Consider the following 15,004-nt stretch of genomic DNA (forward strand, 5'->3'; position numbering starts at 1 on the left):
TATAAGAATTGCACCATCAAGATACGAGGAGGTCGGGCATTCTTTTTGTTTATTGAGTATAAAACGGTCAAGCCCCCCCTCAGTCCCACTAAGGACCTAACTCCTTTTTTGTGTCAATTACTCAATCTGCAGCACTGGTTGTGCCACCCACTTAAATAGCACTTTAAACCTCTCTCAGGCGTTTGTGTGCAGTTTAAACTACCACTTCAACCTGGCAAAATACACCTTTTGCCAAGCCCAACACTTCATTTTAATACATAGAAGTCACCCCTAAGGTAGGCCCTGGACAGCCCCAAGGGGAGGGCGAATTGTATTTAAAAAAGCTTGACATGTACTTTTAAGTTTACATGTCCTGGTAGTAAAAAATGTTACATTTGTTTTTCAATACTGCAAGGCCTATCTCTCCCTTAGGTTAACATTGGTGTTACCTTATTAAATTTGACAAGTGTAATTTCCAAATTAGATGAGATTATCAGTTCATGTTTGATGTCTCTGGAATCACAATTTAAAATCCTATCTTGTGGTGAAGTTGGATTTTAAATTGTAGTTTTGGAAATGCCACTTTTAGAAAGTTGACATTATCTTGTCTTAGCCATTTGGCGCCTGCAGCCTTTCTCTGGTCACAAGACTTGGCATGGCTGACAGTTGGGCTTTGTGTATTCCTCCTAGACAAGCACACACAGTGGGGAGCTTAGTTGTGACTTGATGGGCCATCACTGGCAGGATGGTAGGGAGGAGCTGGGCCCAGCCTCACTTACATCTGAATAGGCATGTCCTGTCTCCACACAAAGGTCTGCATACTGCCCTTATTAGCCTGGAACCAGAAAGGCAGGGCATCTGTGCACTTCAAATGCATTAATCTAGGATTTCTCCCCACTTCAAAGGCAAAACTGTGTATAAAAGAACACCACTTCAGTACACTTCTGGACCGGTGGATACTGTGTCAGGAAGAAGGATTGCTGCGGAAGGACTGCCACTCTGCTGGACTCCTACTTTGCTGTGCTGACCTGCTGTCTTCTGCTCTCTTGCCTAGGTGAGATGGACTGGACCTACATCTCTTGAACCCAGAGTGACTCCAAAGGCTAGTTGGCTAACTTCCTGGTCTGAAGCCTCAGGGACCTAATAGGCTTCCAACAACCTTGCACCTGGACTTTGCTGTCTGTGAGTCTACCCTGCCAAGTGGTGCCTCCCCAGTCCTGGACCTTTGGAAGTAGGCTTAAGGTGCTTTGCCAGCCTCTGGGGATCCAGTGGAACCAATACATCTCCTCCACTGCGCAACCCCAAGCAAAACCAATGTATCTTCGCTACTGTGTGGATTGTACCCACTGGAGAGACCCACATCGCGCCGCAGCCCTGAACACCTTTGTAACCACTGCTGTGCTACGCATTCTCAGTGTAGGGTAGACCCTCGCATCTCTCATTGACGGCAGTCTCGACGACGATGACAAAGTCTACATCGCAGCTCCTCGGAATCAACGCACTGCGCTGACTGCGCTGACTGCGCGACGCGTCCCTGACTCCGGACTTTGTATTGCAAGCCCTCATTGATAGGATCCTCGTACCTGACACAACAGGACCTCGCACCGCAGCCTCAACGTATGCATCAGCTGCACGACTCATCTTCGACACAGACCCACGCAACGCTCCACAAACCAGGATTTAAGGTACTCTGTTCAGCAAGCCTAAGGGTCCCTGTAGCCAGCCCCCACTCCATTGCAGTCGACCTGAACCTTTGCTTTTAGCGCGGCCAGATATCCCCTGTTGGCGCTTTATGCCTTTTGACACTATTTTCTCGAAAAAATTTAACGTTCAAGATCTCTGATTCTACTAATTGAATTTTTGTCATTTTGGTCTTGTTTTATTTATTAATCCATAATAAATAAATGTATTTATTAAATTCAGCACTATTGTTCTAACCTGGTGTGGGACCTTTTTTGTGGTGTTTCTACTGTTTTAGTGTCTGAAGTGTTGCACAGATACTTTACACATTGCCTCTTTGTTTAGCCTGACTGTTCTGTGCCAAGCTTCAATGTCGTTGAGTACAGGTTAATTTGGAGGTTGCTTGTGCCTTACCCTGACAAAGATTGTGGTTGCTGCTTGGCAGGGCTCACACCCCGCTCACCCAGTACCCCAGTTTGCAACAGTGGTGATCAGTGGTGAAGACAGGACTTGAATTTGTGCAGTGCCATACATTGATTTGGTGTACACTACCATTCCATATCGAAGACCAATTTGAAGTTTTGAATTCAAATTTCCCTTTTTGTCTTAAATTCCTTCCTACCATACTTGACTTTGTCTGTGACCTCACCTGCAAACATGGAGTTTGAGCTTGTCATCCTGGTGAGCTACACTGTGGCTCAGCTCAAGGACTTTTGCCATGAGAGGGACTGCCAACTAAAAGGAGTAGCGTCAAGAAGGTGGAGCTCAGAAGGGCCTTGAGAGCATGGGAGGAGGCCCATCAGGTGCTTGTCACAACAGATGACCAGGAAGAAGAGGAGGATGAGAAAGGATCAGAGCGCGACCTACAGGAGAGTCCTAGAATTCAGCCTGTCGAGGGTGGGTGGGTCACCTACTCCCATGATTTAAAATTTCCTCCCGTACAGGGAGCAGCTTGTTTTCTCGGAGCCTGTTCCACAGAGGAGCTGGTGGAAAGGAAGGCGGAGAAAGAGTTTAAAAGCTACTAATTGCCCAGTTGAAAATGGAAGAGAGGAAACAGGCCATTGAGGATAAAATTACCTTGGAGACTCTTGAGAGGAGCTGGACATAAATGCCAGACAGGCAGAGTCCAGCAATGATGGTGGCAGCATTTCTGCAGTGCCCTCTGGAGACAAGAGGGCAAAGTCAGGTACCAGACCCAAAGGTCCGGTAACTGACTTTGCTGTGGGGGATAGTGACATGTGGTTTGAAGTTGATTAGACTGCCTTACAGATGTACAATATCTCTGAGGAGGATTGGGGGCTAGTCTGTGGAGGCATATCCCTAGTGAAGGGAGGGTCATCCTACTCGCCCTAGAAAAGGGAGGATGAGGCATCCCCTTGTCAGGAAGTATGGTCTGATCCCAGAGAAGTACAGACAGAAGTTTAGGGGTAGTCAGAAACGGTGGATTGTGTGTATTCCTTTAGGAAGGCACTGGAGGTAGTGGGTGAAGGGCTGTGAAGTAAAGGATTATCAGGGGTTGTACAATTTGATTGCACAGAAGCACATGTTCATTCTTTGTTTCGAAGATCTACACCAACATCTGATTGGTAGTAAGCTCACTGACCCGCAGTGCTTAATTTGCGCCGGTGCTTTCCGGTGCTTAGCACCGGCACTTATTTCAGAGGGCCGGGACTATAAATTGCTTCTCCCGCGGTCAGAATTTGCAATAACTTTTCAAAATAAATATGCCTGCCTGGATGGCTGCCCGATATGTTTTCACAGCCTTGCCATGTCTGCTTCTGGCATGATGCATGTGCATTGTGCATCAGTGTTACTTTTCGTCAATGTGTGCCTTTCATGTCTCAGACAGAGACCTTCAAGTGTTGCACGTACTGGGCACAGTCGTCCGCGCAAGTTATGCCTTGTGCAGTCTTAAAGAGCGAAGAAGGGGATTGATCTGTGTGACGCTGTGATCGAACTGCGGAAAAAGTCCCAGGCCACTAAATCAAGGGAAAGTCTGCTAAAGGCGCACAGCCTCCCTCCTTGTTAAAGATTAGGTTTTGCGCTGCCTCAGACAGAGATCTGTTTATGTCTGTCTTTTGCCCTAATCTTGTAAAGAAGTTTAGAGCTCCGGTTGGTTTGGAGGTTGTTAGTTTTTTTTTTTGCAGTGCTACTTTTTGGTCATTAACGGGTTTCTAAGCACTCCTTTCGCACTTGAGAGGCAAAGTGATGTTGGGAGATGAAGTAAAATGGTTATGATCAAATGATAAAGGCAAGTTAGGAAGGTGGGATTAGAACTCAGCTGAAAACTTCACACGCTTTGCGTTTTTCTCCCGGCCTGTGCCTATTGGCATTAAAGACTGTGGTGGGCGCAGGGCGCACTCACTTGCCTGACACACTGCACTCATGGTGACCTTACACTGCAGGTTGCATTACTGCACCACTGTGATAAGAATGCCTACTGCTGCATCATACCAGCACCCGATGTGCTGTGGGATTTGCAGTGGCCCAGTACTTATTATTACTAGTTTGGGGCTAGTAGGCAAGCACACTTCTCCAAAGCCGCTTCCTGTTCCTAGTCTAGTGCGCTGAAAGTACTGCTATGCACATTGGACTACCCTCACAATCAAATACATCTGAATAATTTAAACCGCGGTTGTTGTGAAATAAGTGTACTGTTATAATCCATGTCATGATTCTCAAGCAGTAACTTATTTGTGATATTGGTGGCTTTCGCGTTGTCCACATAGGTGGTGAGCATGACAATTGTATAATTGGGTGGTGCCAGGAATGTAGCTGGGTGAATTAACTAGAAGAAGTTGTGGCTGCCTCCTAAGAAAATGTTTGAGCACCGGTACTTTTTTTTTTACAAATTAAGCACTGCTGACCCGAGAGACATGCTAATGAGGCAGACCACTGGATTAGCACCAGTCTCCAAAAGAAGGGACTTGGGAGTAACCCCAAGTAGAGAGGTTTAGGTTCCCCCCAGCAGAGTGAGGGGAAGGTGTAGGAAGAGATAGACCAAGTTCCAGATAAGGCGGGAGGAAAGGGTCCCCATGTCCCTTCTGGGGAACAGGGAGGAGTTTCTGGCGGCATTGACCCAGAGAGACCCATTGCCAACCCTGTGACTTTGATTGTCCTCAGCTAGGACACAAGCAGAGGGACTCTGTCTGTCCTAAGAAACCACTCACAGGTGGAACCTCTTCAGGCTTGGCCAATGTAGCTTTAGGGGCAAGTAGTCCCCAGAGGCAGGTCATAGACCATGCCATGATCTCTCTTAGTTGGATGGTGGACTTAGAGGGCGAGCTGGTGATCTCTGAGGGTGGGAGTCGTCATTTCCACCAGTTGAAAGTGAATGGGATCCCTGTCACTGCTCTGAGGGACACTAGGGCTAGCTGATCAACACAAGGATTGGTGGGAGCAGGTAAACCCAGTGCTCCAAAGGAGACCAGGGGAGCTGTACTGCGTTCCCCCTGGCTCCTTACAGAGCTGGCTCAGGAGGACTAAAGTGCGCATGTCTGGTTGGCCACCCTAAGAAACCTATCCAACCAGACATGCGCACTTAACGTAATAGTGGTAATACCTGCTGCATGCCAATCAACAGGGATTGGCCACATCTTTCCAGAAGTTGTACACAACACATGTTCAACACAATGCCGGCCACACTGGGTCACCCGAATTAATTAATTTAAAAAACATAATTGATTTTTAAAATTAATAGTAATGTATATGGTGGTGGAGTGGGGGACGCTCCTATGCCCCAATGAAGAAACCACCCCTGCCAGCCAAGGGTGTAGGGTAACTCAGGCCCATGGGCAGGAGTTCTTCCACCCTATGGCCCTGGAGTGGGGTGGGGAAGTAATCCAGAGGAGGGTTATAGGTAGTCCTGAAATACCCATAGACTGCATTCTGGGGAACGAGTTTCCCTCTGTGTCAGGAGAACTGAGAGGAGAGGCTGCCCAAGGCACCCTGACAGTTTTCTGGCGATACTACTCCCAGGCAGAGGGAACAGGAGCACAGGTGGAGGAGAAGAGTGAGGGAGGACTCACCCCTGTCCTGCCTCAGGGTACAGACCCTAGACTGGGTGACCAGCCTCAGGATGCCACCACTGAACTCGTGGGTGACAGAGTGGAAGTAGGGTACAAATCACCCGGGCCACTGCCCCACACTCTGAGAAACCTCAGAGGTCAGAGATGCCTTGATGGCCTGGGTCCAGGCTCTACTCACTGACAGCTGTCAGTGGCCTCTGTCGGTTACTGTCTTTAGGGTCAGAGTTGTCCTTGGGTTGGGTACAGGAGTCTGATCCAAGGGGTGGAATGGGCCTCATTACTTTGTTGGCCATGGTGGTACTATATTCCTACTGGTATGCGTCTGTGAGCAAATTAAGGTTAGCTGGTGCACATATGGGGTCCACAGAAGAGTTCCTTATGGATCAGTTCAGTGGCTCAGGAGAGTATAGACAGAAGGGTCCAACAAAATTCAGAAGTTCATAGAACTGAAAAATGCCCCTGCAGAATAGGCCATTGTCTACGTTTTGTCGCCTAAGCAGTTAAGTCCATCAATGTATTGATTATCCTCCCCTGGCTTTAGGCTGTAGGGGGTTGTGTTGGACCTGGCCCTGTCTGCAGGGTCATCTCCAAACATTTTGCCTTCCTCCTCTTATTTTTGCTGAATTTGTTTGTGTTGGCCCTAGGACTGTGTACGTTTCCACTGCTAACCAGTGCTAAAGTGCTTGTGCGTTTTCCCTAAATCATGACATGGTAACATTGGCTATACCCAATTGTCATATTTAAATATTTAATTTACTTCTAAACCCCTAGTAAAGTGGTACTAAATGCTACTAGTGGGTCTGCAGCACTAGTTGTGCCACCTACTTAAGTAACACTTTAAAAATTTCTTAGGCCTGCCATTTCAGAGTCTGTGTGCAGTTTAAACTGCCCTTGTAACCTGAACAAAATGCCATTATGCCCTTTTCATGAATGTGTGTTGTCTATTTGACTTTACTGAGGAGCTTTGTTCATAGGGCCTGACAAAAATAATCTTTTCAGTGGCAAGTGAATACGTGTCAACCTCTTGACTTAAAATTGCGGTCATTTGAAGTCTTTAAGAGGGAAACCCCATTAAGATGAACAGTAAATTGCCCACAGGTGTAGCACATAAACTGCTTTAAGTCCACAAGCCCTATAGGACAGTTTCACAGTGACTGTATATCGGTGATGTGATCAATGATGTAATTTTAAATGTGATCAGTGATGTCATATAACATGTCATGAGGGATGTACTATGTGAGGTCATAAGCAGTGCATTATGGAAGCGTACGCTATAGTTACAGAATTTTTTTAACATTTCTTTTTACCTTATTTCAACACATAATTAATAAATCACTTGAACCTTTGTTTTTTTTTTCCCAGTGAATATATAGATATTTAACTCCCCTACACTCATTGAAGAGCAGGGTTCTCAAGTCAAGTACCTCAGTGAAAATTGTACTGTACTGTTTAAATGAGAGGAGATTACCTCTTTGAAATTTGTTCAGTAATTTACTGCTAAATGAATATTGAAAAACGTATTGAAAGACGCAAGGATCAAATCTACCTCAGTGCTGTGGGAACTAGCCCATGGTGCTTGCCTGCCTGCCTGTGAAATGTTCTGTGCTACTTTGATTGAGTGCTTCCACAATATGTGTGGGATAGAATGAGTAAGATTACTTATTTGAGCATTAAATATCACCAGAAAGTAGTCCTGTTAGCGCAAATGTTTTGTCAACTGATGCAATACAACGCCCATCTTCTTTTGATTATCAAAACATACTATTAAGATAAGGTGGTAAATGCACATATTTCTTCAGCATTAAATCTCAAATAACCCCTTGGCATACTCCCTGTCAGTAGCATGATGAAAAGTACCCAGTGCATCCTGGAATGCCCTCCCTCAGATGCCTCTGGTGGAACACTCACAGTCAACATTCCACATGCACCATGGACTTTCATAACACTGACATTGCTTCAGAGACACGGGACTAAAGTACCAAGACATAACACATACTATAACATGTATGGTTGAAAAATATAAGTAAAACCATCATTTCTGTATTTATTTCATCCTGAAATGCTCTGCACTTATATACTTGCATGAATAACAGTACACATACAAGACGCAAGAAACAATGTATTTGGGCGAAGATTGTACAGCTTTACCTGTGAAACCTGTAAGATTTCAGCTACATAGATGCGTCGTTCATCGTTCACCTTATGGTATGCCTGATATGAGATATAAGGAAAAGTTCAAAAGAAATGTATACTCCAAGGTGACCAACAAATTTGAAAAATTCAGACAAATAAAGAAGCGTATTTGGAAAGTGGGCAATTACTCGTTCTTGGCATTTTCAGACTTTTAATCATCAAATTAGGTAGTTAAATAAAGATTAATCATGCAATTCCAACAATCCATTCGTTGACGAAATACAACACTTTTAATGACGGGTACCTACCAATGTTAATATGCTATTGTGGTTGGTTTCTTTAGGATAACAGATGGATTTTTCCAGTGGCAATATTGTATTTGCTGAAATTGTTCACCCTTTTATTTCAAACACAGGCCGTAGTTTTAAAACAGAGAAGGGTTAACGCCTCAATATCAAGGATGAACTTATTAATGTGCTACGGAATTTGTTTGCAAATTGTAGTGTATGTGGCAATTTCTATGCAAGAATTTATCTTCATTTTGTTCAAACTTAAACCCATCTTGATCACGTCTGACGAGTAAAAAGTATATTAACAATTGTGTCTCGCCCTTCAGTTTTACCTATAAACCTCATCTCACATGTGAGAATAAAGGCTTATCCCCGTTCTGAGGGAAAGCAGTTCCACGTCACAGGTTGAGATGTTGCTCAGTGGTTAAACTACATTTATTTAGAAAGGTTTTATAAAGCGCTGACTACACCCATAGGTATCAGAGCGATTAAAATAAGTATGAAGATAGTACAGTCGAAAAGTTTCAAAAGATGAGCTCAAATACAGTAGAAAAGTGCGATAATTAGATGAGATCAATATAGGGAACATAATAAACATAAGATTTGCGTTAGTAGATAGGCGACGGAGGGGACTGATTGAAGGAAAAGATATGAGTATACACATTGTTTACAACAACTAGATGATTAACTGCATGGTCAGTGTATATAAGGAGCAGGATTGCTGTGAGCGGAGGGGAGAAGGAGTGGAGGGGAGGTGTGTGGGAGAGGGGGAGAATGGGTAAGGGAGAGGGGGAGAAAAAGTCAAATAGGGAGGAGGGGGAGGTAGATAAGTGGGATGGGGAGAGGGAGAAACTCAGGAGGAGAGAGAAGGTATAAGGGCCACAATATTTGTTGAGCAGGTAGAGTGTGAGGTCTTTTTTGAAGCTGAAGTAAGAGGGGTTGCAGCATAGATCTATGGGTAGTGTGTTCCATCTGTTGAGAGCATTACCAGAGAAGGAATGAGATTGAGAGGCTTTCTTTTTTTGCAGAGGGGAAACGAGGAGGAGTGTGTTGGTACTTCTCATTAGACAGGAGCAGCCCGCTATTTTGAATTTACTCGAGAGGTAGGACAGGAACTTTAGGTGAAGGGCTTTGTGTCTAATGCAGGCAAATTTGTAGGCAGATCTGCCTTCGAGAGGGAGCCATTGAAGGACTTTAAGGGCAGGAGAGATGTGGCCGAAACGTCTAGTGGCAGTAATAAGCCTGGCGACAAGGTTGAGTATGATTTTGAGTGGGGTGAGGTGGACTTTGGGGGTTCCGGATAGGATAGCGTTACCGTAATCGATTTTCGAGAGGACAAGGGATTGAACTATTGATTTGAAATCTTCAGCAGGAATTAATGGTTACATTTATTTGAGTTGGTGAAGTGTGCAAAGTGCTCCTTTAGCCGAGTTTCTTATGTGTGAATTGAGAGTGAGTTTATTGTCAAAGGTTATGCCCAGAGTTTTAACTGTTTTGGATAAGGAGAGTGGGCTTTTGAGGGCATGAGCCTGACTACACATGCATTGAGCTGCTTTCTCTCTTATTTCCAGAAAACGGTCCTCAGGACATTGGGTGTTGATGTTAAGGATTTTTATGCATTTATATTTTTATGCATCATTGACAATGTGCAGAATGTAGTTTTACACTCAGTTACAATTGTACACACTGATATTGTGACATTATTTTTTAACGAATATCCTATGACGTGTAAACGTGTGTTTTCATGACTCTTATTAACTAGGCCAATATTTAGGTCTAGCAGCTATGCATTCTAAAATGGAGGTACTTCTTTCTTTCCCCTGTACATTTTACTGTTTGTTATTTCAGCAGCACACAGTCAAGCAAAATTGTGTTTTTTAAATTCCACCGCCATTGTTCCTGTTGTTCTCAAAACAATCTTCCTAGCTTGGACACAAAAACTGTAACTACTGTCAAGGTCCTTCTGTTAGCTCCCTTATCCTACTCCTTCATAACAGCTTGCTCTTGTTCATATATATAGTTTGTTCTACCATCTCCGGACGGCATTAACATAGAGTGGACAGAATCAATATTCATGTAGTGGCATAGTCCTTAGATGTTAAGGCAATATGACGCTTAATTAAACTATGTTCTCTTTTCTTTTTTTTTTTAAACAGATTTTATTGTCAGATTGCAAATATTATGCAGGGCCCTGCATCCCAGGGATAACTGCAGGTGAAAAAAACACAGTACATCATCCGAATGGCAATCGACTTTTCGTATGCAAGTACAAACAGGCTACAGGAGAATCACATGAAACTGGAACTCCCCCCTCCCATGCCCCCCCAACTCCCTCCCCCCGAGTCGCACAAACCCACTAAGTTCTACCCACTCGCAGTGATAAGAACAGATGAAAACACATAGTCACAGTATATGCACACCCTCCTCCCAGGCTCCCATGCCCCTCTCCCCGTGTCTATCTGCACCCATCATCCCACCCCAGGAAGATAATCTCGCTCCACCGGGGGTCAAGCCACAGGCCCCTATAAAATATATTTTATAATGTTTCCGCGGGCATCCCCTGGCCACAAAGATCGGCTGTTCCAACCCCATACAAAAATCGAACCCCTTTTTCCAAACAACCACATGCGGGGCTTGTGTATCCTTGTACCCTTTAGCAATGTCTCTTTAGGCCAGTGTAAGGGCAAGTAGCATCAGGTGTCTCTTGTAAAGATTGCCCCCACCCCCTCCATAACATGTAGCAGGGCAAACTGCGGTGTACGGGGAAGCTCCCATCCCAACACCTCAGACATACAGGCCAGGACCCCCCTCCAAAACCTATTCAGGGATTCGCAGCTCCACACTGTATGTAGAAATGTCCCGTCCTCCCTGTTACAATGGAGACAGACCGGTGAGGCAATCAACCCAGCCCTCCACAGCCGAACCCTGGTAAAGTATACTCTGTGTAAGTATTTAAATTGGAAAAGGCGGTGACGTATTGTTATGGCCGCACCCCTGGGGGTGGCCAGAGCCTCCCTCCAGTCTTCCTCCTCCAGCTTGCCCACATCCTCCTCCCACAGCTCTCCGAGCCTCTGCAGCGTAGAAGAACAGTGAGTGACCAGTGCCTGGTAAATGCAGGAAATTTTCTTTGTCTCTAAGTCTCCCATGAATAGCCTTGCTTCCAACGGATTGAACTCGGGGAGGGCCTCCAGCCCCACTAGACTGGGTGATATTGCATGACGGAACTGGAGGTATTGAAAGAACTGGGAGCGAGGCATTTCAAATTCATCCCGCAGTTCCTGAAAGGACTTAAGAGTCGTACCCCTCAGCACATCTCCCAATGTCGAGATACCTATATTGTCCCATCCCCTAAAGCCCTGCAACACCACCAGACTGGGCAGCCGCCCATTGTACCATAGAGAAGTTTCTCCGTTCAGGGTATTCCACCACCCCATCCGGCGCAAAGCCTGCCGCCAGATGCGAAACACCAGCTGGGTGGCACCCGGTAGCGCATTCCGTATCAATGCTGTATATAGAATGGTATGAAGTGTATGTGAACCCATTAGGTAATGTTCCATGGTGTATGCTGGATCTCCCCTGTCACCATACCACCACTCGTTCAGGACCAAAAGGTGGGAGGCCTGGTAATAGGAGAGGATGTCAGAAGTCGCTAACCCGCCACAGTACGTGGAGAGGAAGCATGTGCGTATGGCCACACGCAATGCACCACCCCTCTACAAAAATTGCCCTAAGACGGAGTTCACCTGCCAGACCCAACCGGGCGGTATAGGATATGCGTAATTTTTCAGCTGGTATAATAGACGGGGGAGCGCCACCATTTTAAAAATTGCCGATCGTCCATAAATAGTAAGCAGCATACGCGACCAGACTTTGAGATCTGTCCGAACGCGCTCCCATACCAGCACCAGATTCCGCTCCCATGAGACGGTCGGGATCTCTGACAGAAAACCCCCCAAGTACTTGAGACCCCCGCTGCTACTTGTAGTACGGTTGCCCAATCACCCACCCGTGTCTGCTCCGCCAGCACCCACAATGTGGACTTGCGAGGATTCATGTAGAGCCCCGAGGACTCACCAAAGATCTGAATTATCTGCAGAAGACGGGAGCCCGACCTGTCAAGATCCGTAAGGAAAAAGAGGACATCGTCCGCATATAGCGTGATCCTATCGGACGGCCCCTGTGCCCACTCAAAGCCGCTCAGTTGCGCATCCATGCGCACCTACGCCGCCAGCGGCTCCATAGCCAAGGCGAAGAGGTAGGGTGAGAGGGGGCAGCCCTGCCGAGTACCGCGCCTAATTGGAAAGGAGGAAGAAGTCGCTCCCGCCACCCGAACCGAGGCCGTCAGATCCGTGTGAAGAAGACGTAGATATGATAAGAAGCGAGGCCCCAGATTGAACTGCGGCAATAGCGCAAACAGATAGACCCAGCTGAGCGAGTCAAATGCCCTGTCTATGTCCGCAAGGAGCAGCGCTGCCTGTGTCCCGGTGTACAAGCATCGCAATATGGGGGAGGAGTCTGTTAGCCAGCGCCTTGGCCAGAACCCAGGCCTCTACATTTAAGAGGGCGATCGGGCGATAGGAGGCATGTTGTTTCGGGGGACGACCCGGCTTGTGGAAGACCACTACTTCTGCATACCTCCAGTCTGGGGGGAGTCTGCCCCGCTCCCTGGCCTCCTCCAATGCCGCCCTATAGTGAGAATCCAACTGTAGGTGGTATTTCTTGAAGTACTCACTGGGGAATCCATTCGGACCCGGGGCCTTCCCCGAGTTGAGCTCACCCAGGGCCATGCTCATCTCCTCCTCTGTCAGGGTAAGCTCCAACCGCCCCGCATCTCGTCCGATACAGCCTTGGGAGGCAAGTCGGCTATGAACTTATCCACCATATGTTCCGGCAGACACTCCCTCGGGGCATATAGGTCAGAATAATATACAGCGAAGCTCTCCGCGAGTTCCCGGGGATCTGAGAGTGGGGCACCCGTTCCATCCAGTATCCCAGGTAGAGTCTGTGCATGAAAGGCCCCTTGACAGAGCCGATGCAGCATTTTGCCAGACTTATCCCCCCACTGAGATATTCTACTGCGCGTTGCGAGCCAGAACTGCCGAGCCTCATCTAACTGGAGGGCTGCATACGCCTGTTGCGCCAGGAGGAGCTGACCGACACCCCGGCTCCCGTCTGATACCCGACTCTGACGTTACAGTTCCTCAATCTCCGCCTCCGCCCGCACCAGGTCTGCTCTACGCTGCTTTCGAGCCACCACACACCAAGCTATATCTACCCCCCGTAGCGTGGGTTTCAGTGCTTCCCATAACGTCCCTTCGCTAGAAACGGAGTCAACATTCCTGACCAAGTAATCAGCTATTGCCTCACTCATATGCCTCCCATACTCTTCCTGCTGCAAGTGCCACACTGACAGGCGCCAACGAAATGGATACCTGCCCCAGCCCAATTGGAGGTCCACAGAAATAGGTGAATGGTCCGAGAGGCCTCGCGGGAGGATCGCCGCCGACTCCACCCTTCCCGCCACCTCCCTAGGAACAAAAATATAGTCCAGTCTAGAAAATGATTTGTGTACGGCAGAAAGGAATGTATACTCTCGTCTGTCCCCATCTGTATGCGCCGCCACATGTCCACCCAGTCCAACCCAGTCACCATGTCCCCCAGCCTCGTGAAATGGCTTATACTCGGACCCCCCACCCCGGCCTGAACCTATCTTTGGCATGGTCCAATACATCGTTCCAATCTCCCCTAATTACCGACACTGCGTCTGGAATGTCAGCCCAGATCGCGAACAGTTTCTCGACCAGCGACCACTGTAGTGGGGGCGAGGCACAGACACAGCCCAGCACCAGGGGGTCCTCCCCAACCATGCCCCTAATGAACAAATACAGCCCCTGTGTGTCCGCCCATTGTTTTGAATGAATGTAGGGAATTCTGCGGTGCACTCGGTTAGCTACTCCCCTGGAACCCCTCGCAAACCCTGCATGGGAGACCTGCTGAAAGCCATAGCGCTGCAGGCACAGGGCCTTAGTACCCAGCAGGTGAGTTTCTTGCAACATAAGTATGTCAGCCCCCGCTCTCTTCGCCTGGCGCAGCACTGCCCCCCTCTTCATTTTATCTAACAGTCCCCGAAAATTCCAGCTGAGGATCCGAAGAGTGCCATGGGACCCCGAGACCTTATCCGCATGTGTCATATTTAGGAAACAGCCGGGATCGTCGCACGGACATCAGGCCATGCGAGCGTGCACAGAACAAATACATGGAACCCCTCATGGTAATGCGACTCCTACCCAACCAGAACAAACCCCCCCTCAAAAACTGACCTCCCACCCACACCACGCCATACCTCAAAACCGTTTAAGTACCTGTCACGGCAACGCTGGCCCCCGACCCCCAACGTGGGGCCTGGAGTCCCCGATGCCAATGGATCCCAACCCTACAACCCATAACACTCAAGTCCATCCCCCATAAGCACTAGACTGAAGGGGAATCAGCCCATATCAGAACTCCCTCCCACCAAAAACAGTGTATAAAGCAATTGGCCCTTCAGGAGAAACAACCCAACAGCATATAATAGCAGGCAACCTGAATCAAGGGTCTACTATTTGTTGTCCAGTATCCGGGGCCCCACTGGCAGAGGCCCTACCAGATACCGATCGTCGTCTGGAGCGGGACCGCCAGTTACCCTGCCGGCGTGATCCCCTGGAGGATTTCAACTGTGCCTCGCCCACTGAGGAGTCTGAGTCCAGCCCTGGTGGTGTGTGTGCCCGCACCTTTACCGTCTCATCCGTCCATTTAAAGACCTCCTCCAGCGTATCAAAGAAGTGGGTGCGCTATGGTCTCTTTTCTAATGAAGTGATATATTTGTTAACATCATGATGAATTAGCATTTTCCTT

General features: G+C 47.5%; 1 protein-coding gene across 1 annotated transcript in view; it reads right to left on the minus strand.

The window, feature by feature from the left end:
• Positions 1 to 15,004, minus strand: part of CCDC169 (coiled-coil domain containing 169) — a 180,831-nt gene that overhangs the window by 25,051 nt on the left and 140,776 nt on the right. Inside the window, exon 6 of the mRNA XM_078656005.1 lies at positions 7,836 to 7,898. Coding sequence (XP_078512131.1) covers positions 7,836 to 7,898 — 63 coding nt within the window. The remainder of the gene's footprint in view (positions 1 to 7,835; positions 7,899 to 15,004) is intronic.

This window comes from Lissotriton helveticus, chromosome 8 (genome assembly GCF_964261635.1).
Source record: "Lissotriton helveticus chromosome 8, aLisHel1.1, whole genome shotgun sequence".
Taxonomy (NCBI): Eukaryota; Metazoa; Chordata; class Amphibia; order Caudata; family Salamandridae; genus Lissotriton; species Lissotriton helveticus.